Below are 25,201 nucleotides of genomic sequence, written 5' to 3' on the forward strand. Positions count from 1 at the left end.
CAAACAAGACCATAATGCTTTGTCCCCTATTCAATCACTTACATAATAAACCACAAATAAAATCTTCTCTGGAAGATACACTGCTCTTCTTTGAGACGGCAGGGAACAAGGACTGGAAGTTGGGGTAGGAGGCTTTATTCTTTTGGCAGATCCTCTCAGTCATTATAGATATTGCTGCACTGTTAATAAAAAATATATGCTTCTCTGTAAAGCATTAAAAAAAAAAAAAATCCAAGGATGAGATGGCTGAGGTCTCAGCTCAAGTATCTCCGAATACATTGCTGTCCATCCCCTGAGCTTTCCGTGCGTTATTTCTTGGTTGTTTTCCGGATCAACGCCATTCTCTGAAAGGAGAGAAAAATAAGCAATGACACAGGTTAGAGTGAGGAACTGTCCAGGAAATCCATGTGTGGTTACCAGGTAGCATGATCTACACCACTCCTGAGGCTGGAGTCCTCAGGAACTTACAGGCACAGGGCAGCTCAGCAGACTCCTTCTAACTAAAGTGCAGTCTGCGGGGCCCTAAGAGATGTTTCTATTGGCCAGTAGACCCATTTCATTGACTGAAAGACTCAAAGAGCCCTATGCTAGCAGGATGGCAAAAAAAAAAAAAGTTAAAAGCAGAAGCTGACACTTCTTGCCTTTTGGGGATTTAAAGGGACAGGCCATCAAAATATGTGTTTTCTAGGCTTACTCCCCCTCACCATTCTCTTTTCCTGATGATGGTGAAAATAGGGAAGAGGCCTCTGTTTTGAGCCTGTTGCCAACACACAAAGGGAGCTGATATTTCACACTGCATGACCTGCAATGGAGGAAACTGACTCTAATAATTTCCACCATAACCCATCAGGGCAACATTCAGATCATGGGTTTCAAATCTTCCTATTACCAGCCACTGGCCAAATTAACGACTTGCTTTGCTCACTCTTTTTGACTAAGAGATTGTTTTAACATTATGATATTTGCTGACTGATAAATAAATAGGGCTAAAAGTGGACAATTTGATAGCAGAACCAAATTGACTGTCCACTGCCTTGAGGGACTCCCTTCTGAACAACACTGCACTTAGGCTATTAGCAGTCTCCTTATAGAGCTTCCTTTGTGAGCTTTGTAAACATACCCATCCAGAGATCCTAAGCTATGGAAAAGCAAAGTACACTCAGTCAGAACTGCCCAACTGTGGCCATCTAAAGCTTGCAAAGAGCCCACTTTCAAATCAGAGTAGCCAGTTAAATTAAGATTTGTCAAATGGAGGCCAACATTGCTATGAGACTGACTAGTGACTGGGACAGCTTGTTCTCCAGCAGAAGTGGAGACAGATTCTCTTACTGACCCCTCAGTTCTGCAGTAAGAGGGACAGAGAACAAAGGTTAAGCTGGGGCAGAGGCCAGAATGCCTGACAGAGCAGCCTGGGTGCTACCTCCTGGCATAAGTATAGCATACTTCTTTCCTTAAACTGCCCTTTAGTCAGAGGGTCCTAGATGATGTTCAAATCAGCAACAATGAAAGATTTCATTAACGAGATGTGGTGGGCGTAAGTTCCATCCATGTTAGAAGAACCTAGAATCAACAACTTTAAGCAACACCACAGACACTCAATTTTTTCTCTCATCAGAGTTGAGAGAAAAAACAGACCTCACTGAGAACAGCGAAGTACCAAGGAAAAACATGTCTGATGTACCATGGAGCTTTGCTGCCTCCTGCCCTCTCTGACATTTGGGGGAAATGACACCGCAGTCATTTCCCAGCTGCAGATGGTAGCTGTGTGCCTTCTCTCTGAGACACAACTCAAGGAATCAGCTGTGGCAGCCTTGGGACTCTGAAGGCTTCTCACCTGTTTGTGAGCTTCTGTGGTGCAAGCTTTTTTGTAGGGTCGGATTTCTTCAGAGCCAAACCCTGGGATCCACATGTTCCACTGGCGTTCTGTAAGGAAGAAGCCCACACAGAGATAAGGGGACCAGGAAGAGAGTGCCTGGGTGCAGTGTGACTCTCAGACAAGGGTCAGGGAGGACTAACCTGGGCAATCCACTGTACTAATAAATAGTAACTCTGAAGAGCGGCTCTATGGGATCCAAATAGGTAACTGCGTATGGTGCCTTAAAGGTTTTAGAGGACACTGTTTGACCCTCTTGCAAGGAAAAAGGAGGTAAATGAGTCAAAATTTTGGGTGTGAAGCCCTAAGGTTTTCTATGTAGCTTTTCAGGAAAGTTACTTGTTTCTTCAATCATCTTACCCTTATGGTCAAGGCAACCCCTCTCAAACCTAAAGGAGGAGTAGGAACAGAAAGGCACTCTTAGCAATCTGGAGTGAAGAGCCAGGTCCTAGCTCTGCTGCTTCACTGTGGAGCAATATAATGTTGGGTCTTGGTTTCTTGACCTTTTATATAGTAGTAACAACAGAAATATTCATTGGAAGGACTGATGCTGAAGCTCCAATACTTTGTCCACCTGAGGCGAAGAGCCTAGTCATCGGCAAAGACCCTGATGCTGGGAAAGATTGAAGACAGAAAGAGAAGAGGGCGACAGAAGATGAGATGGTTGGTTGACATCACTGATTCAATGGACATGAAATTAGGCAGACTCCAGGAGATGGTGGAGGACAGGGAAGCCTGGTGTGCTGCAATCCAGAGGGAAGCAAAGAGTTGCACAGGATTTGGCGACTGAATAACAACAGAAATAACCACCTGATAGGGTAGTAGAGAGCCCTCAGTGGCATGTTGCAATCCCACAGCCTGAGATAAACACACAGAAATACAGATACTGAAACAGGTATGTCCACGCCACAGCTCCATGTCCTTTTGCCACTGCATGACCGTGCCTGTAGGACTGCTACTCCACGTTACCAGAGGGCAGACATCAGTTGGTATTCTTGGTTATTCTCCTTTGTCAGAAACTGGCATAGCTACATGGACCCCTCAATCCACAAATACAAGTGTACTGCACTTTAAGTAGATCAAATGTAAAGAAATCACACATATAAGATTATTTAGGGAATAAATCTCTACTCAAAAGGAGTACATATTTAATATATATTCAAGTACAACTAGTTAGAAGATACCTAAGTTAATCAGTTGGTAACCTTGAATATTTAGATTCATTTAAAACTAAAGATAATGAATTAATATGAATGTATACTCTACAGATAAATATATTTAATGGAAAAAAAATAAAGAAATGAAGACCATGTCAATAGAAGGTGAGGTTATTTAACCATTCAAGTATAGGAAATAGCTGGATGAGAAGCAAACACTGGCAGTATCCATCCCAGCCTGCCCAAAAGCAAGCCATCAGGGTTTACAGCTCCACTGGCACTTATCCTTGGTGGGGCTAGGAGGAGGGGAGGTGTGCGCAGCTGACCTAGATGGTCAACACCAGGTTCCCTAACTTCCCATGCTTTGATCCCATGCCTCCCAGCAATCTTCCTTATGATTCAGGTTCCATTAGGTCCCCTGACAAAAAGCTATTCTGGTCATACAGAATTTCAAGTATTCATGTTTGTGATAATTATTTCTTACCCTTAATGAAGAAACTGACATTCCAATTTTATTTTCAACAATCAAAATACAAAACACTTTTACAAACAGGAATGTTAAACTCTGAAAGTAATAGAAACTGTGTGGGATTTTTTAGGGGAGGGTATGATAAAATACACATAAAATTAACCATTTTTAAGTGTATGGCTCAGTGGCAGTAAGCACATTCACACAACCATTACCATTACCCACCTCTTTTCATCCATCCAAACCTAAACTCTGTACACACTAAACAATAACTTCCATTGCTCCATCCTCCTAGCCTCTGGTAACCACCACTGTACTTTTGGTCTCTATGCATTTGTGTTGTGGTGGTTTTAAAGTATGTCTTCTATCAAGAAGTGGAGTCTGTGATCCCTCCCCTTGAACCTGGTCAGGTCTTTGTGATTGCCTCATAGAACAGAATTCAGCTTCCCAGGTGGCACTAGTGGTAAAGAACCTGCCTGCTAATGCAGGAGATATAAGAGATGCTGGTTCGATCCCTGGGTCGGGAAGATCACCTGGAGAAGGAAATGGCAACCGACTCCAGTATTCATGCCTGGAGAATCCCATGGACAGAGGAGCCTGGCGGGCTATAGTCCATGGGGTCACAAAGAGCTGGACACAACTGAAGTGATTTAGCACGTGCACATGCAATGCAGTGTGTCTTCAGAGGCTAGTTAACAAAAGCCATGCTATTTCTGCCATGTTTATTATACAATAATAGGTAACTGAAATATCTGTCTTCTGCTATTCAGTTCAGTTCAGTCACTCAGTCGTGTCTGACTCTTTGCGACCCCACGGACTGCAGCATGCCAGGCTTCCCTGTCCATCATCAACTCCTGGAGCTTGCTCAAACTCATGTCCATTGAGTTGCTGATGTCATCCAACCATCTCATCCTCTGTCATCCCCTTCTCCTCCTGCCTTCAATCTTTCCCAGCATCAGGGTCTTTTCCAATGAGTCAGTTCTTTGCATCAGGTGGCCAAAGTATGATGCAAAAGTATGATGCAAAGTCTTCTGCTAATAATACCAGCAATGTTAACCAGAAGTGTGTCATTTATTCCACCCCCAGTACCAGCACCTTCTGAGCAGTAGCTCCCTAATACTGAGAAGGAAGCCTTTCAGTCAGGGCTGATCTGCACTGAATCCCTTAATAACAGTGCCTCATTCTTTTGGCCTGACTTTGTAGTCACAGATTGTTCCCTTCCTTTTGATCATACTGCAACCAATGCAGCAGGAGATGGGGATGGGGGTGGCTTATTCATTTCCAAGTGATTATGATTACCAATGTTAGATGAGTGTCTCCCAGAAAAATCCAGGCTCAAATTTAGTGTCTATTAAGTAGAAAAGCAGAATGCAAAATTATATGTACATTAGGGATAAAATGTTCTTGGGAAAAATACATCAATAAACTAAAAACTGGAAGGAAAATACCATTATATGAATGGTGGACATCTAATAGTTACATTTACTGAGCTCATTATTTTGTGCCAGTCACTTTACAACATTATCTATAATCCCCCAATGACCCTGTAAGGAGGATATTATGATCCCTATTTTACGAATGATGAAATCGACTTTAAGAGAAAGTAAGTGGAAAGGATAAGGTAGTACAGTTAGACAGTGGCAAACTCAATGCAGGGCTCATTCCCCTACCATGGATGAATTTCTCTTTCCTGTTTAATGTTACTATTGAATGAATATATAAATCCCAGAGCTCTAACGTCTGATCCTGGCAGGAAGGTTCCTACAGTGTGGATACCTCAGGGAGAAACGAGACCGCATACCTAGATGCAACTGGACATCTTTCACCTCCAGGGTGCTGGACTTGCGATGCCGAGCAAGCTGGCAGGCAGCTGTCACCACACTCTCAATAAAATCATCAGCAATCTGCAGCAGCATCTGGGGGAAAAACGGTGGGGGAGAGTAACCATGGCATGGCAGGGTAGGCTCCTGTTGCTGAGACACCTGTATTTGCTTGAATCACATATCTAGTCAGGCTTTCTATTACAAGGCCTGGAATCAGCATTTGAGGGAAGGTAAGAAGGAGGAGTGAGGACAAGAGAAACATACCCACTCGTTAACCAGGTTCAGAGAAATTCACACCTTTCTGAGGATGCATTTTCTATACTTTCTACCTAGCAGCAGTCCACCAGCCCAAGCCCTATCCCCTCTATATCTTCTTCTGAATTAGGGAGGAACATAAAAGTGAATCATTAAATCCTCATTTTCTCATTAAATCCTTCATATTCTCTTAAGCATTTTTATTTCCGTTATCTCACCGAGTCCTTATAATAATCCCATGGGGGGAAAAATGGGGCATAGATTTTATCCTAATTCTATAGAGGAGGATGCTAAGATTCATGGAGACTAACTTGTTTACAGCCATGTAACTACTAAGCAGTGGAAGCAGGATTCGAGCTCAAGGCTCTAAGTCCAAATCCTGGATTCTTTCCACTTCATTATCCACTATTCATAGACTATGTAAAGAGCAAAATCAGAATTCTGAAGTTAAAGATCTACAATTAAGAAAACCTGAAATTTTGATTAGTGAATACCTTCCTCATGTCTTCCTCTGGAAAAAAAATAAAATTACAACCATAGTTCTAAACATTACTTTTTCTGCTAGACCATTAATATATTGCTATCTTTCCTATGGAACTATCTAAAAGAAAGATTTCAAATGATTAAACATGGTAAGTCAGCTCCAAAAATGACCTCTCTCCTAACCCAATAAAACAACAAGAAAAGGGTTGGGGGTCGGGGGGAAGACATATAAACCCACAAAGACAAGAAGAAAAGGAGAGAAAACCTTAATGGACAAGAAATTCCAATAAACTTTTACAGCAAAATTTTGGAAAAGAGGTAACAAAGAAAGTGGGAACTGACCTAGCAGACAGAAGGTATAACACAAATGTCTGTAGAGGGGACACCAATGAGAACTGAACTGATTTCCCAGATCCAGGATTTGGAGCTATCATTAACCAAAGAAGACTTGACTCAGATATGGGACTAAAAACTGAAGAACTGTTAGATGTCTATATACAGAACAGACTTCCAATCCTCATCTTCAAAAGCAGCCAAGCGACTCTTCCCCACACATACCAGGATTACTAGACATCTGAAGAAAATCTCCAACACTAAAAAGAAAATAAACAAACCAAAGGGGGATTAGGGGACCCAGAGGAAACAGACAATACAGGGAAAAGAAGAAAATGTCAAACAACATAATTAATATCTTCAGAGAGAAAAATAGAAGAAGATCCTAACAATCATAAAATAAGAACAGAATGGATTAAGGGGGAAAAAAACAGTCAACAAGAAAAAGTTCATGGAAATTAAAATTTTTATTAAAAAAAAAAAAGTTAACATTTAGAAGATAAACTGAGGAAAATTTCTCCAGCAAGCAAAACTTAGAATTGCAAAGAAATGAACAATAGAAAAGATTTTTTAAAAAACCCAAAACTAAGAGGATCAATGCAGAAGATCCAACATCCAACTGTTACTGTTACAATAACCCTGTGAAAAAAAAATGGAGCATGGATTTTACCCTAATTTTTTAGAGGAAGATGATAAGATTCATGGAGACTAACTTGTTCACAGCCATGGAACTATTACACGGCCAACTGTCATTCCAGAAAGAAAGAACAATAATGGAGAAGAAATTATCAAAAAACTAAGATTAAAAAAATGGAACCCTCATAACAGCTGGTGGAAATGTCAAAGGATGGAACACTTTATAAAAACAGGAAATTCCTCAAAGGAAAAACACAGTTACCATATGATTCATCAATTCCAGTCTTAGGTATATATTTAAAAGAAATGAAAACGTATGCCCACAGAAAAAATTGTACATGATTTCAAAAAAAGAAAGGGAAGAAAAAACAAAAAACCTGTACATGAATGTTCATGGCAATATAAGTGATAATAGCCAAAAAGTGGAAATAATCCAAATGTCCATCAACTGATAAATGGAAAAACAAAATGTGGCATACCCATACAATGTACTATCATTATTATTCAGTCATAAAAAGAAATGAACTATCGATACCTGCTACAACAGGATGAATTTAAAAAACATTATGTTAAGTGAAAGATACTAGTCATACAAGACCAATTATTATATGATTCCAATTATTTGAAATGTCCAAAATAAACAAATCTACAGAAAGTAGTTTAGTGGCTGCCAAGGGTTGTGGGGATTGGGGGAAAATGAAGTGACTGCTCCTTTTAGGGGTGATGACAATGTTCTAAGATTATGTTGATAACTGTACAATTCTGTGAATATACTAAAAACCAATGAACTATGTATATTTCAAATGCATGAATTGTGTGTTACATGGATTTTATTTCAATAAAGCTGCATCTAAAAAACCAAACTCACATAGTGAGGACAAATATTTTCTCTCCAGATAAAAAAACATAAAAATAACAGTGGAATTATACTGTTTTTGCAACCTGCATTTCCTTTCTCTATCATTACATATTCCTCAGAAAAGAAAAAAACAAACAAACAATATCATCTTTGAATTGAGACACACAAGTGTCTAAAAGAAGCCTGTAAGAACATAGCACAACAAAAGAAAAAAGATAACATGTAAGGCTCATATGAAAATTCAGAACAGGAAGAAATTTGGACCCTAAAAGAACTTGGACCAGAACTGACTAAGGTTTCTTAGATTTCAGAAGACAATGGAGCAATGCCTTCATCACTAACAGGAAAAAAATAATTTCCAAATAGAATTCTAAATTCAGCCAAACTAAAAATTAAGTGTGAGGTTAGACTGCAGATATTTTCAAACATTTTACCTATCATCTAGCCTTTCGTAGGAAGTAACAAAAAAAAAATCTAGTCTAACAAAATGAGGGAGTAAAAGTAAGAGGATGTGGGATTTAGGAGACAAGACATCCATCAGAAAAAGAGCAAAAGGAAGGGGAGGGATCTGTGTAAGTGGATTAAAATAAATCAAACTAGAAGAGGATGGAGGTCTCTCCCAGAGGGAGAAAACCCAAATTAAGTATTTTTCCATTTGGAAAATAATGTTGATGGGGTATAAGATAGCTAATAGTGGAAGCTGAATAAAAAAGGCACAAAGAAAACTAAGTAACTAAAAAGGGTCAATTATCTACTTCAAGAAGATAAGTTATACCAAAAAGGAAAGGTAGTCATAGGCATGCCTTGGCTCACTGGTGATGAGTAAACAATTGAATAGCCAGAATAATGTAAATACTGATTTCTGGGCTATGCAAAAATTGTGACAAAACGATACTGGAAAAATGAGAGAAAGCAAAGTCTGTATGGCACGTATGTGAGTGGTTTAACAAATTCTTGTCTACCATAACAGTAAGTTTACAACTATTAGAAAATTAATGAATCAAAGAATATCTGTTTAAGTATATTACTCAGAAATTCAGTGGAATGGGGACTTCCCTGATGGTCCAGTGGTTAAGGCTCAGCACTTCCAATGCAGGGGGCATGGGTTCAATCCCTGGTCAGGGAACTAAAATCCCACAGGCCCCAACAGTGTGGCCAAAAAAAAAAAAAAAAAATTAATTAATTAAAAAAGGAAAGAAATAGAAGAAACAATTTAAACTGTTGAAAGTGACTGCCTATGAGCAGCAGACTACACCCTTTTTGATAGGCAAAAATAGCAGTGTTCGGTATAAGTGCTAAACATTCTCTAAGGTGATTTGTGTAAGTTATTCTACCGGACCCTCACAAAAACCCTGAATAACCCTGTAGATAAATACTGTCATACCTTACCAACACAGGAGGAAGCTGAGTTTCACAAAGCTTCACTAACACACCCACAGAGCCAAGTCTCAAATTCAGATATGTCTGCCTCTAGTCTGTGCTGTTAACAGCTATTCTGTACGACTTCTCAGGGACACAGTCTCTGGAGTACCCAGTCCCACCTTACCTCCTCCACATCTTCATCCAATTGCTCATTAGGATCCACTTCTCTTACTAAGTCCTGTAACTTCTTCTTGGTCAATACCTAAAGTTAATTGGGAGAACAGTTTTCAGCCAATTTACCGGGTTTGATTTCTACTTTCCAAAGAACTCTCAGTCTGGCCTACCTGGAGCTACTACTGGAAGACTATATTCTAGAGTCAAGAATAGCCTCGGGAAAGGCGGAAAGAGCAGCATGGAGGAGAGGCCAACATCTGTCAAACAGTTTTAGGAAACTCTATTAATTACCAATTTTCTGACCATCACAAGTTGTATAGCTCCTCTGCTGCCTTTGTATAGCTTCCCACCTGCCCAGCTCACAGAGCCTCCTCTCTGTGCTCTCCTAGGCTACCCAGGTAAAAGCAACCACCTCCTCCTTCGGCCTCTGTCGTACCCTGTGTGCCCTTCCATCATTGGGTTTCTTTCCTTGTTTTCTGACTTAATAGCCTAAAAGCTCCTCAATGGCTGGGAACATGTGTTCCTCTCTGTTTAACTGAATATTTGTATAAGTATGTACAACTATCGGAGAAGGCAATGGCACCCCACTCCAGTACTCTTGCTTGGAAAACCCCATGGACAGAGGAGCCTGGTAGGCTGCAGTCCATGGGGTCGCTAAGAGTCAGACACGATTGAGTGACTTCATTTTCACTTTTCACTTTCATGCATTGGAGAAGGAAATGGCAACCCACTCCAGTGTTCTTGCCTGGAGAATCCCAGGGATGGGGAAGCCTGGTGGGCTGCCTATGGGGTCGCACAGAGTCGGACACGACTGAAGTGACTTAGCAGCAGCAGTACAACTATGATCCCCTCTTTCATAAAGGAAAAATTATATCACATGTACATGCCACTAAAGAAGAATCAAAAACACACACTAAAATGTTTACCACAGTTACTTTGGGGTGGTCATAGAATTACGGACTATTTACTCTTTTTCTAAAATTTCACAAAAAGCCTGTATAACATTGGAAATGGGAAAAAAGAATACAATTTTAAAAATAAATATTTGTTAATAATGTCTCAGATCTATCCATTCTACCATTATTGCTTAATTCTTTACCACATATTGTGACTTACTGTAAGAGTCTCAGACTTCCTCTCAGTCTGCCCACTTTCTTACCTTTCTTGTCCCCTGTCAAGTTAATCCCCCTAAGATACTTTATTATGTTATTTTAATGCCTCATTGAATATTTGCAAAGATTGTTTATTGACTAAAAGTTCCAATGGAAACTAACATAGGCCCAGTATGTTCTGTTAGAATCCCACCTATACAATTTTAATTCCTGCTCTTCTCCAACTCCACACTCAGTATGGTAATCAATCTCCTGACTATCTGCATAACCCTTCCCATTCACTGTTGCTAGTTCCTCCCTCATTCTCTTGAACTATTGTCTCCTCATCCTGTTCTACTCAGCCTACAAGGCCCAAGTCAGAGATTATACTTATTTTTTATGGCTCTGGAGGACAGAATCAGGATCATGGGTAAAAAGAGGGGGTCAGATTATAGAATCATTGCAGAAAATGAATAATGGTAGCAGCTAGATGAACTAGAAGGAGAAAAGACTGGAAGCAAGGGTACTTTTATTACAAGAATAATGAATAATGAAGCCATTAATTATTTACCTATTTTATTTTGCTTAACAATTATATAGCATATATTTATATATAAATATATAAAAACCTATCATAGGCAAGGTATTGTATTAATGCATGCATGTGTGTGTGTGTATATATATATACACACACACATATATATGTATACACACATACATTCTACAAAGTAAAAATTGATAAATGTACATGATATACTGATAAAGAACTTAAGAAGTCTGAGAGGAAGAGGCAGCATCTGAGTTGGACATCTCTCAAAGTATCACTGCTTTAAAGAACAGATAAGAAGTGCCCACAGAGAACAAAAAGATGATGATACCTGATTGTTTTCAGGGCTGAGACGCCCTCCTGTCCCAGGAGTGCCTGGGATCTTCACCACTGCAGTGCTATTGGCCATGGAGCCTTGTGGAGGGGTGCTCGCTGGTTCCGGTTTTATTGATGAGAAATTGGACAGGTTGATTAGGGCTGAGGGACCAAACTGGTTCATAATCTGTCTTGCTTTGGACTTTAGCTCATAGAGCTTATCGAGATCTTGTTTCTTTTTGGAGCTATGAGGACCAAGGCCAATCAACTGTAGAAGAAAAAAGAATTAATTCAGGAAAGACATGTAATAAAGGATGAGTTTTAAAAGTAAAATTCTATGAGGTCTGTTGGACTTTGAAGGGTCTTCATCTGACACCCGCACATTCAAAATGGAATGAAGAATGTTCACTGCTCTCACCTGATATTTAGAAACCATCTCTTTCGGAAAAGCTAAATAGTCCACACAAGTGAAATAAGAAATTAAATGAAATGAGGAATCTTATGTACATAAATAAACTAGAATGAGCAAGACATTTTTGAAGACTTTGTAAAAACAGAATACTTGGTTAAGTAGTACATGCATTATTTTTGAACATCAAATAACGCTAAATTCAAATAAATCATGGCACAATCACATACTTGAAACCTAGTCACAAAACTTCAAAAAACAGATTAGTTCATTTCAGCATTTCAAACATGCTTAAATCTATGCCAGGGCCTGATAAACATAATAAATTTAGCAACTGTTAAAAGTAAGCTCTTCTCTGTCATCAAGGGCAAATTTTCTCTGAGTGTTAGCAATCTTTAAATACATGCAGAGTCCCTAGCCTGGAATAGCCAAGACTTCTAAATTTTAGAGCCATGAGGTTGACTCGGTGGACCTCAGCTTTGGTGTCAAGATCAGAAGCACATTCAAGAAGTTCTGCCCACAGTGACCTCAAGGAGCTTACTTACAGCTATCTGAGTGTCTAGATCTTTAATTACATCAGCAACGGCTGTGAGCCCGGTGAAATGAGAGGCAGCCATTTCAAAAGCTACCTGTAAATGAATAACTGGCGTCAAGCACCACCCTTGTCACAGAACCATTTCAGTTGCATGGCCTGCATGTCTTCAAAGACCAGGATGCAGGCAAACTGGATGCAGAGAAACATCTCTTTATTCCTACTGTGCACCCAGAAAAACATCTCCATCTCTTTCATATATAACTTTTTAAATTAATTAAAGATAACAATAGTAACATTAAGACTCTCTTCCAAAAAATGAATGCTCTACTATTAGGGATAAACTAGCAGCATATGAAACACTTTATTGACCAAAATTACAGAATTTGAACCTGCAAGAATCATGGCAAAGTTTTCAGAACTTGATAAAGCTTAACAACCTAAATGGAGAAGGCAATGGCACCCCACTCCAGTACTCTTGCCTGGAAAATCCCATGGACGGAGGAGCCTGGTAGGCTGCAGTCCATGGGGTCTCGAAGAGTCGGACACAACTGAGCAACTTTACTTTCATTTTTCACTTTCATCCATTGGAGAAGGAAATGGCAACTCACTCCAGTGTTCTTGCCTGGAGAATCCCAGGGATGGGAGAGCCTGGTGGGCTTCCGTCTATGGGGTCGCACAGAATCGGACATGACTGAAGTGATTTAGCAGCAGCAGCAGCAACCTAAATGAGTATCTTCATCTATTCTACTCTTGCTCCTATTGCTAAGCTCCTCTCCAACAAATTGTTTAACTCTCTAATGGCAGAAATCATCTTCTGCTGGTTTACTCTTAATAAAAGCAACTAGTTAAATGATTAAGAGAAACTTTGTTGGCCAAGAGTTGACTGAGGTGGGTAGCATAACATAAAGATTACTTTTTTAAAAAAACACATGGTCCATGTTTCCTTCTCCCTACTCACAAATGTTACCAAAGAAAGAATCAGAAAAAGAAAAGGTTGTTAAATGGTAATAACTCTTCTAATGTTATAAAACACAAACTATTTTCCTGGAGCAAGTTCTATGATAAAGCTTTACTGAAGATTATCAGTATGAACATACTCTGTCCTCAAATTACATTCCCACAACATTCAGCAGACTTACTTCCCAAATAGCACTGAGTATTGCTCAAAGTAAATGGAAGAACTTTTGTGTATTTCTGAATAATGGAAACTTCCCTATTAAGAACTTGGACATAGGGACTTCCCTGGTGGTCCAGTGGCTAAGATTCCATGCTCCAATGCAAGGGGCATGGGTTTGAACCCTGGTTGGGGAATGAGATTGTAGGTGCCACAACTAAGCACTGGTGCAGCCAATAAATAAATATTAAAAAAAAAAGAACCTGGAGATTAAAAAAATATATATCTATCTACACAGTACCAAATATGAATAATCATATAGGAATTAATCTTAAGGAATAGCTCTGATGGCTACTAATAAAATAAACAGCCTTAATGAAATAAGTGGAATCTGTGTAACGTAAGAAAAATCAAAGTTTCTAAGACAAGACTGAAATTTACCGTTCCCACTGATTTTGTTGAGAAACAAACGATACTTCTAACTTTAAAAAATTCTGGGTCAGTGAGCTACTTCTTCCATTAAAACAAAACAAACAAAGCAGATGATAACCAGACACCCATTTCCAGACTGGCACTGCTCTGAGTTTCCTAGACCGTTCCTTTATTTGGTTGAATTTAAAGCACCAGAACACCTGGGTGGGTGATCATTTCATGGGCTTATACACCTGTCAAGCTCATCACACTGAATATTTAAGATCTATGCATTTTAAATTATGCCACAATTAGGGACAATAAACCAACCCCTCCCCCAAATAGGTAAAAGATTACACTCCCAGGCATTTATCTCAGAAAACAGAAAACTTATGTTCTCACACAAAGCTATATACTCATGTTCATAGCATGTATCAATAGAGAAAAGACATATTATTGAATAAATGGTGGTGTATGATTGAGTATATCTGGAAAACATCTAGTTTCATATTTAAAATTTAAATAGTTGATCAATTTGCACTGGGGGGTGTTATACATTTTCCCTTTCATATGCTCCTCCATTCCAGATTGATCAGATATTTAAATTTTAAATATCAAATCACAGATAAAATACAGAATATCTTTAAAGAATATTCTGAAACCTAAAATTTACCTTTTATACAAAAATTAACTCAAAGTGGATCACATATATGTAAAATGTATAACTACAAAATTTAAAAAAAAAAAAAAGAAGAAAATTTTTGGGCTCTAGCTAGGCAAAGCATTCTCAGACATGACACCAAAAGCATGATCAATAAAAGGGGAAACTGATAAATTGGCCCTCATCAAATATTGAAAGTTTCCTCGGTGAAAGCTCATGTAGAAACGATGGAAAGACAAGCTACAGACTAGGAGAAAATATTTAAAAACTATAGATCCAACAAAAGACTAGTATCTAGAATGCATTAAATAAACTCTCAAAACTCAATAGATTAAAAAAAAGTAATTCAACTGGAAAATGGACAAAAGTCACACCAGACATTACACCAAGGAGGATAAGCAGAGAGCAAACAAGCAAACTGAAAGTCATTCAATCAACAACATTAGTCATTAAAGAAAGGCAAATTAAAACTATAATGAGATATAACTATACAATTATCAGAATGACTAAAATAAAAAATAGTGACCCCAAGTGCTAATGAGGATGCAGAGAAACTGGATCACTCACATAGTGCTAGTGGGAGTATAAAAGGCATAGCCATTCTGTAAAACAATTTCTTAAAAATCTAAATATATACTGTCACAGAGGAGCCTAAACAGACAAGAAGACTAAGTGGAAAAACTAAGAACTGAATAAACCATGGACTTCAGCTAATAAAGATATATCAAAATTGGTTGATTAGTTGTAATGAATATACAATACTAATGTAAGATACTAATAATGAAGTGCATTATTATAGTAACTGGGTACAGGGTATATGGGAGCTCTGTACTATCTTCTCAATTTTTCTATAAATCTAAAATTGCTATCCTGGTAGGACCTCCTAGATAAATAAATAAAACTGCTCTAAGAGTTTATTTAAAAATGGAAAAAGAAAAAAATCACTAACACAGGAAACAACAGGAATGAATCAAAATATTTTGGTGGAAAAAAAAGTCGGTCTCAAAATAATACATACTATGATCCCATTTATGTGAAATTTTAATATCTAATGATCTAAACACAAGTCTCTAATGATAGATGAGGCCGAGACTGACTGCAGCAGGGCAGGGTGGAAGTTTTCGAGGTGATGTAAACCTTCTATATCTGAAGTGCGGGGAATGCTTACACAGCTGCTACATTTATCAAAACTCACAGAACTATATGCTTACAAGGTATACATTTTATTGAATGCAAATTATACCTCAACAAAGTGAATGTGGAAAAACAAAAACAAAAAACCACACAACTACTATATGACCCAGCAACTGCAATCCTAGGCATTTATCCTAGAGAAAGGAAAACTTACGTTTACACCAAAACCTGTACATGAATGCTCATAGTAGACTTACATGCAATAATCAAAAACTGCAATCAATTCAGATGTCCTTTAATAGGGGAATCATTAAACAAACTGGGGTATATCCATACCATGGAATACTACTCGGCGAGAAAAAGGAATGAACTACTGATATGCACAACTTGGCTGAACTTCCAGAGAATTATGCTGAGCAAAAGCCAATTCAGAGTACACACTGTATAATTCCATTTATATGACATCTTTGAAATAACAAAATTTTACCAACAGAGGACAGATTAGTGAGGTTGTCAGGGACTGGGTGGGAGGGAGGGAGATGTGGTTATAAAGGGGCAACGAAGAGCCCTTGTGATGGAACTGTTCAATATCTTGATAGTGATGATGGATAAATTAACCTATAAAAAGTGATGAAATTGTGTAGCACTTAGTACATATATACATATAAGCAAACAAGTACAGGTAAAACTGGGGAAATCTGAATAAGATTGTTTGGTTGTATCAATGTTGATATCCTGATTGTCATATTACTCAACAGTTTTGCAAAATGTTATCAGTAGAGAAAACTGGTGGTGCAAAGGGTGCTCTGTATTATCTTTTATAATGTTATACAAATCTAAGTTATCTCAATTTTTAAAAATTGGAAAAACAATATTCTCAAGAGTAACTAATATCCTTTTAAAGAAATGAAAGCTCAGGAGCTACAGCTCAGGAGCCATAAAAGAGACTAATATGTTCAATTACACAAAAATAAAAATGTCTGCATGGCAACAAGTATAACAAATGAAGTTAAAGGACAAAAGACAAACTAGCAAAAATACATGCAAGATGTATCAAAGAACTTTCTTTTATATATAAAAAATAACTGCAAATCAGTAAGAACTAACTACCCAAAATAAATACTATGAAGAAACATGACAGTACAAGAGAAATTCAAATGGTTCTTAAAACAATGAAATGATCCTTATTCTCATTTATAATAAAAATACAAATTAAAACTACAGGGTACTATTTATTTGCCATTTGGCAATGATGATAACGTTTTAGTATACATCAGATCAGTCGCTCAGTCGTGTCCGACTCTTTGCAACCCCATGAATCACAGCACGCCAGGCCTCCCTGTCCATCACCAACTCCCGGAGTTCACTCAGACTCACGTCCATCGAGTCAGTGATGCCATCCAGCCATCTCATCCTCTGTCATCCCCTTCTCCTCCTGCCCCCAATCCCTCCCAGCATCAGGGTCTTTTCCAATGAATCAACTCTTCGCATGAGGTGGCCAAGGTACTGGAGTTTCAGCTTTAGCATCATTCCTTCCAAAGAAATCCCAGGGCTTATATACATACTTTAGTATACATACTGTGTTTGAAAATTTTATGGAGAAATAATCATTTCATAAGTTGCTGGAGTGGGAGGAATGAAAGTCAGAAGTCTCTGTAAAGAGCTACTTGGCCTTATCTATCAAAATAAGAAAAGTGTATATTGTTTTGATCCCATGGTTCTATTTTTAGCAATTTATATTACAGCTGAACTTGTATGTGAATAGAATACTATACATACAAGCAATTTCAACCTAAATGTCTATCAAAGTGATAGTTAAATACACTAGAATATAACTATATAATGGAATACACTGGAAAAAAATGAGACATGAAAATATTATCTAAGTGAAAGAAACCAGTCACAAAAGATTATATATTGTATGATTCCATTTATATGAAATGTCCAAAATAGACCAATCTATACTGTAGTGGTTGCTAGAGCTGAGGAGTGGGGAGACGGACAGCGACTGACTTCTAATGTTTATGCAGTTTCTTTTAGGAGTGACAAAAATAATCTAGAGTAAATTGTGGTGATGGCTGCACAGCCCTCTATGTACCATAAAACTCTGGACTAGGGACTTCCCTGGTGCTCTAGTAGCTAAGACTCCAGGGCTCAGGTTCAATCCCTGCTCAGGGAACTAGATTCCACATGTCACAACTTAAAAAAAAAGATCCCCCCTGCCTCAACTAAAGATCTTGAATGCCACAATGAAGATCAAAGATCCCCGTGCTACAACTAAGACCGGGTGCAACCAAATAAACAAAGAAACCAAACGCTGAAGTGTATACCTTTTCTTTTTTTGGCTGTGCCCCATGGCATGTGGAATCTTAGTTTCCCAACCAGTTGTTGAACTCCCACCCCCTGCATTGGGAACATGAAGTCTTAGCCACTGGACCACCAGGGAAGTCCCTGAATTGTATACTTTAAATTGGTGAACTGTATAATACGTGACTGTCTCAATAAACTGGTTTCTAAAAAGCAAGGAAGTTCATGAAATGACCTGCAAGATACACTGTACATTGAAAATGCAAGGTACAGAACAGTGAGGATAATTTGTTATCACTTGTTTAAAAAGACACATAATTATAAATGTATAAATTATTCCTGGAAAGATACATAAGAAACTGATAGCCATAGTTGTCTTGAGGGGGATAGGGATGGTAGTATCTGGGTGGCCATGGAACCAAGGTGTGAGACTTATTTTTCATTATATACCCTAAATGTAATATGTGCATACGTAACCTGTAAAAAATTAAAATAAACTACTGTTTGGTTTGTTTCCTCTGAAGAAATAGGTAATATTGACCCCTGTTTTTAAAACCTAACAAAAAATACAGCATTAGCAACATAAATAAATCTTGACCTTTATCTCATACCTTATACAAAATACATTCAAAACTGATCATAGACTTAAAAGTAAAAATGTAAAACTATAAAACTTCTAGAAAACATAGGAGAAAAATCTCCCTAACTTTGGGTCAAGCAGAGTTCTTAGACACAACACCAAAAGCACAATCCACAAAAGAAAAAACTGATAAATGGGCTTAATCACAATGTAAAACTTCTGCTCTGCAAATGAAAATAAAGACAAGTTTCAGACTAAGAGAAGATATTTACAAATCATGTATCTGCAAACAATTTGTATCCAGGATATACAAAGGACTCTCAAGATTCAATAAGAAAACAACTCAATTAAAAAATGGGCAAAAGATCTGAATAGATCCTTCACCAAAGACAAGCAGATGGCAAATAAACACATGACAAAATACTCAGTATCATCACTCATTACGGAAATGCAAAATAAAGCCACTATGTGCTCAGTCATGTCCAACTCCTTGCGACCCCGTGAATTATATAGGCCATGGAATTTGCCAGGCAAGAAAACTGGAGTGGGTGGCCATTTCCTACTCTAGGGGATCTTCCCAACCCAGGGATCGAATCTGTGTTTCTTATGTCTCCTGTATTGGCAGGTGGATTCTTTACCACTGCACCACCTGGGAAGCTCCAAAGCCACTATGAGATAACAGAAAGCACCTCCTTGGAGTAGGAAATGGCAACCCACTCCAGTATTCTTGGCTGGAGAATCCCGGGGACACAGGAGCCTGGTGGGCTGCCATCTATGGGGTTGCACAGAGTTGGACACAACTGAAGTGACTTAGCAGCAGCAGCAGCAGTAGCAAGCATCTACTAAAATAATTAAAATTAAAAATAGACAAGTGCTAGAGAGGCATCATTGACTCGATGGACATGAGTCTGAGTGAACTCCGGCAGTTGGTGATGGACAGGGAGGCCTGGCGTGCTACAGTTCATGGGGTCGCAGAGTGGACACGACTGAGTGACTGAACTGAACTGAGAGAGGATTTGGAGCAACTGAAACCCTCACACACTTATGGGGTGATTGTAACATGGTACAGTCTCTTTGGTAAGTGGTTTGGCAGTTTATTATACAATTGTATACTTACTATATGACCCAGCAACCCACTGCTAGCTATTTACCCTAGACAAATGAAAACTTTTAGTCACACAAAACTCAGTATGTGAATGTTTACAGCAACATTATCCATAATTGCCAAAAACTGAAAACAATCTTTCAACTGGAGAATGGATAAATGAACTATGTATAGCCATACAATGGAATACAATTTAGCAACAGAAAGGAAGAACTACTAATACAAGGAACATGGATAATCTCCAGTGCATTAAGCTAAATGCAACAAGCAAGATTCCAAAGGCTACTTCCTGTAAGGATCTGGAAAAGGCAAAGCTTCACATGGATGGAGAACAGATCAGTGATTGCCAGGGGTATGACACTGGGGAAAGTCTACTACAAAAGAGCAGCATGAAGGAAATCTGGAGGGTGTTGGACCTGTTACGTAACTTGAGTGTTATGGTGCTTACATGACAGTACACACTTGTTTCAACTCACAGAACTGTAACCTGAAAAGTGAATTTTACTGTGTGTAAATTTTAAAATAAAATTTCAAAAAATCACGATGTGATCAAAATGGTCCAAATTATCTGTTTAATGACAACTTTCATTAGCTCAACTGTAGATGACGCTGGTCAAGCACAATGGAATGAAGTGACCGTAAATAACCTGAATTCCATTATGTAATGTACTATGGTTGTTTTTGGGCTACTCAAATCTGTAACTCATTTTCTTAGCATGCCAAGAGGTAGGAATGTACTATGGATTAAAAACAGAGCTATTAACTGCAGGACAGTTTGAGAGAACAATTATACTAGCAAAATGTTACTAGCCCCTTCTATGTGGAAATCATGTGCCTGGATTGCCTTTAAAATCCTATTACCTCTGAAATGTTTAGGAATTTATTATTTAAACAAATACTAGGTAGGGAATTCCTTGGCAGTCCAGTGATTAGAACTCTATGCTTCCACTGCAGGGAACACAGGTTTAATCCCTGGTCAGAGAACTAAGATCCAAACAAACAAAAAACCCCCAAACTGAAAGGGGCTACCAGCCTGATGGCATAAAAGCCTTATCACTGTGGTACATGACTTAATGATTTGAGTTTTCTCCCTGACTGTTTCTCCTCTCACTGGTTTCTAGATGCATCTAAACAAGCTCACGGTTTCCAGCCTAAATAAACCACAAATAATCCATTGTACTGCAGTCTGTGAGATCTGAGGGCAACAGAAATGTGGGATTTTTTTCTACTCGTTTTTTGACTAGTTTGATACTGTTCAGGAATTTTTTTTTTTTTAAGGCAATTTTGAATTAGCAGAAAAGCAGTACAGTACAGCAGTCAAGGGATGGACTCTGGTAGCAGTTTCTGGGTTCAAGCACCTACTCTGCCACTTATTAGCTTTATGTCCTTGAGCAAGTTACCTAATCTCTTTATGTCTCAATTTCCTCATCTAGAAAATGGAGTTAATCATAAGGTATACCCCATGGGATTGCTGTGACCATTCACTGAGTTATGTGCTCTAAAGCACTTAGAAGAATGTGTGGCACTGCTAAGTACCATTTTAAATGTTTGCTAGTGTACTATATATGCTTTCCTCTTTTAAATTTTCATTATAAAAGTCAGTATATTAAGCCTAAAATGTTTCACCCATCCTGCTATGTATTAGTGGCATCCTATAATTATTCTCATTACTTCAGACATTTAAAAAAGAAAAGTGGATTAAAAAGAAGTTGTGGCAAATGGTCAGCAGGAGGCTGATGAAAGGCGCTGTGACACAGGGAAGATGCAAGTCAGTCGGGCTAGGTGCCACCACAGTTCTGCCAGAGTTATGTGAGCTGCCTTTGCCCAGTTTCTACTCCTATAATTAGAAAAGGACCAGGCAAAATCTAAAGTCTCCTCCAGCTCTAAAAATTAGTATAAGGTTTAAAATTAAGTCCATGTGTATAGATTTAAAAGTTTGTCTTCAACACACTTGTTTCACAGAGCAGGTTATAAACACTGTCGATGTGCTGCCTCTCAAGTACTTTGGGTCAAAAGTAATATGTTCTATGTTCATATCTGCTCTAACACAATGATTTTCTGATCAGATACTTACTTCGAAATCCTATTCTAATAACTCAATCAATGCTAGAGCCACAAATGAGTGAAATAAGTAATACGATTTGCAAACGTAGATGAGAATGATAACTCCGGAGTAAACTATCATGAATTAAATCATCAGGTATTTTGAAATGGCAGTATGGTCACGCTTTACCTCATAATTTGGTGTAAGTTTTGATCACTTGCATTCAGTATAGGCATTTGAAAACAGTATAGGCAAACCCACTGGGAACTAAGTTATTCCAGTTTCCTCAAACATCTAATTCATATTACAATAACTGTAAAGTTACTCCATTTAAGTCCTTGTTCTTCTCATTGGTCTTTCTTAGCCTCCTAAATTTAAAACTAATATGTCTTACTCCACTGTGAGGAAAGTTCTATACAGGTCCCATTTTTCTATCTTGAATATCTGTGCTTCTTTAAAATACAGGAATTTAGTTCCCCTCAAAAGCACACTGCTTTAATACCCTAATAAGTTACAGTACTTGATATTAAGAGGAGTCTGGAGGAGGAGGAGGGAGAGCTTTTATTCAATGCTAGGCTTTGTATAACTATTCCATTTTGCTGAAGAGCAAACTGAGACATGGTGAGGAATCCATTCAGAAAAACAGAAAAATATATTAGTCAAACACATAACTGGATTTGACTGGGGCTGGGTCACTTAGTAGCAAATGATTTCAGGCGAGGCACTTCACTGATTTCATATATCTGTACAATGGAATTAACAATATTTAACTTGTGGGACTGTAACCTTACTCTGTTTCAGCAAAAGGTATTACTGAAGAATGAAAGTAACTGGTTCTAGTATCCCCACCATCCTTATCTAAAAGCAGCCATCTTCACTAAATATGTTAAAAATAAAGGACACAGTTTACTTATCCCTGACTTTCTAAATGACTTACTATATTTTTGAGGGGGAAGGGGCTTCATTTAAAGGTTTCCTAACATGTAAGTGACACTCATTTTATCAATGTCAATACAGTAAGAAGACTCAAAATAAAATACTAGAATCTGTAAAAACTTCCCTCTTGAGTTTGAAGTTAGAGCAAAGATTCTAAAAATATATTTTCAAGGAATATTAACCATAAGCATCTCCTACCTGCCATGCAGAGCAGGGTACTGTATCAAAATCATGATCTAATCAGTCGTGGCCTCACTGTAATTTTTATCTTCTTTGGATTTTAGCTTCCTTATATGTAAAATATGAGTTTAAAAAAAGATTATCTTTTCTGGTCCTTTCATCTCCACCATCATTTTTTGAGATGCAGAGATCTGCGCTCAGTTGACTAGAATGGGATTTAAAGCACTTACTAAGTATATAACTGCTTCAACTTTACACCAGGTGCTTTACCAGAACGAAGCTGAAAAAGATGCTTGCAAGTGGGCTTCCTAGATTGCATCCGACACAAGACAAGCCTGCCAAAAGGTCAAGCAGGCAGCGCGAAGGAGTCGTTGTCTTCCCCTGAATACATCCTTTACCACTCTCGGTTCAGAGACTAGGAGGAGAAAAAGTGGATCCCTGTATCTTTTCCGAACTCTCTCCCTTTTACTAAGAGGCTCATTTCCTCACAGCCACGGCCTCTTATCCTCTTCGCTTTTAGGAGTTCGGGTCCTTACAGCCCTGTTCCCTCAGATACTTCGGAATCTCCGAGCCCCGACCCCGTCCCCAGAGAAGTCCGTCTTCACTGACCGCTCCTGTTCTTCCCAAACCCGTGTCCTCTTACTGCTCCTGCCTCTCAGGAACCGAAGTCTTCGCTGCCCCGTTTCTGAATCCTTCCTCAGAAGCATGGGTCTTCACTGTCCTGCTTCTATCGCTTAGCAGCCCGTCCTTACAGCTCCGCTTTTACCTCTTAGGAGACCGTGTCTTCACGCCCCGTTCTCTTCCGACCCTCTCCTCTTAAGAGCGTGGGTCCTCACAATCCTGTCTGGCCCTCTCAGCCCGCTTTCCCTCAGATGCCGGATAACTCACATCCGTCCCCTTTCCCTATGTCCTGTCTGGAGCCCAGGTCCCCACAGCCGTATCTTCTCGAGCCCCGAGCCCCTCGGTCCCGTCCCAAAAGCCTGATTCCTCACACAGCCCCGTCTCCTCCACAACCTGGCTCTTCAAATACTGACCACTGTGGGTCTGGGTCCTGACTCCTTCCTCCCGCTCTTCTTCCTCAACTGCCAGGGCCCAAGACTCACAGGCAGCAGCGTCTATCTCCCCATGATATGCGGAGACTGCCCCAGTGAAGCGTTCGTCTCAGCAGCCTGTCCGACTGCTCGGCCCTCCCCGAGTACTTCCGGCACCGCTCCCCGCCTCCAACCCGGAAACGCGCGGCTCTTCCGGCCGGCGGGCCCGCGCCTGGTTGCGCAGGCGCGGACTGCCTTCAGACACGTGGTGGTGATCTTGCCGGGTAGCTCGGTTTTGGCAGTTGGGGTTTTTCCTGCTTGTGACTGACTGGTAGTGTGAGCTAGCTCTGCGCCTTCTATCCCGGCGTTACTAACCCTGACCTTGTTGTTTCTCACCAAAATAGCTTGTTGTATATATTGCTAGCAAGACCGGTAGAGGTCGGCATTTTTGGTTGGTATCTTTGTCGTGCTGTGAGGACAGTAATTGCAGGCGGGAGGAGAAGGGGATGACAGAGCATAAGATGGTTGGATGCCATCACCGACTCAATGGACAGGAGTTTGAGTAAACTCCGGGAGTTGGTGATGGACAGGGAGGCCTGGCGTGCTTCAGTCCATGGGGTCGCAAAGAGTCGGACACGACTGAGCGACTGAACTGAAACTGAATTGAGGACAGTAGTATCTCCTGGGACCAACACTCCAAAGATAGCTAATTATTGGATGTCAACCGGAGAAACTTGGGACAAGAAAGGTTTATGGCTGTGGTTTGGCAGTTAATAACAATTGAGCGCTTACTATCCACCAGGAACTTTTTATAAACCGTCGCTAAGTCATTTAACGATTTCAAGAAACCTGTGAGAGGGACTTACCTTGTGGTCCAGTGGGTAAGACTCCGCGCTCCCACTGCAAGGGACGCGGGTACTATCCCTGGTAGAGGAAGTAAGATCCCGCGTCCTGCGGGACGCATCCAGAAGAAAATAAAGGAAACCTGTGAGAGAGTAACCAAATTCTAACTAATAAGTGCAGAGGCACAACTGTAACTCAGAATTCTCACTCTGAAGCCTGAACTGTCTAATCATTAGAACTGATGCTTTCGGTTACTTCATCTATCAAATAAATGTCAAATGCTTGGTGAGAACTGCTGAATTCCTGCTAGATGCTAGAGTTGTAAAGAAGACCTTATTCCAGCCGGAGTGCCTTCCAGCCCGAATCCCTCCTAGAGCCCAGGTCCCCAAACTAAGATGGACGAGAATCCACAGACAAAAAGTAGTGTACAAAGCGCTGTGATAGCTTAGTGAGCAGCAGTACTGTCAGCAGGAAAAGCTGCCTCCCACCAGGAATGGTACAGCAACTTGCTCTCCCTGTCTTTATATGTTGCCA

General features: G+C 39.4%; 1 protein-coding gene across 8 annotated transcripts; it reads right to left on the minus strand.

The window, feature by feature from the left end:
* Window positions 1–113: 113 nt before the first annotated feature.
* TAF12 (TATA-box binding protein associated factor 12) lies at window positions 114–24,014 on the minus strand. 8 transcript variants are annotated; one of them, XM_070384153.1, is made up of 9 exons: window positions 23,828–23,993; window positions 23,024–23,208; window positions 22,812–22,901; window positions 12,332–12,415; window positions 11,394–11,645; window positions 9,435–9,512; window positions 5,301–5,415; window positions 1,835–1,923; window positions 114–344 (listed from the first exon to the last, which is right to left on the minus strand). In XM_070384153.1, exons 4-9 carry the CDS (start codon window positions 12,401–12,403, stop codon window positions 309–311), a joined length of 642 nt encoding a protein of 213 aa, XP_070240254.1. In that variant the 5' UTR covers window positions 12,404–12,415; window positions 22,812–22,901; window positions 23,024–23,208; window positions 23,828–23,993; the 3' UTR covers window positions 114–308. The 8 variants fall into 8 exon arrangements, with proteins under 8 accessions (XP_070240254.1, XP_070240249.1, XP_070240260.1 ...); XM_070384148.1 differs by lacking the exon at window positions 22,812–22,901; XM_070384159.1 differs by lacking the exon at window positions 22,812–22,901 and having other exon boundaries at window positions 23,897–23,977.
* Between the last annotated feature and the right edge of the window lie 1,187 nt (window positions 24,015–25,201).

Source organism: Bos mutus, chromosome 2 (genome assembly GCF_027580195.1).
Source record: "Bos mutus isolate GX-2022 chromosome 2, NWIPB_WYAK_1.1, whole genome shotgun sequence".
NCBI lineage: Eukaryota > Metazoa > Chordata > Mammalia > Artiodactyla > Bovidae > Bos > Bos mutus.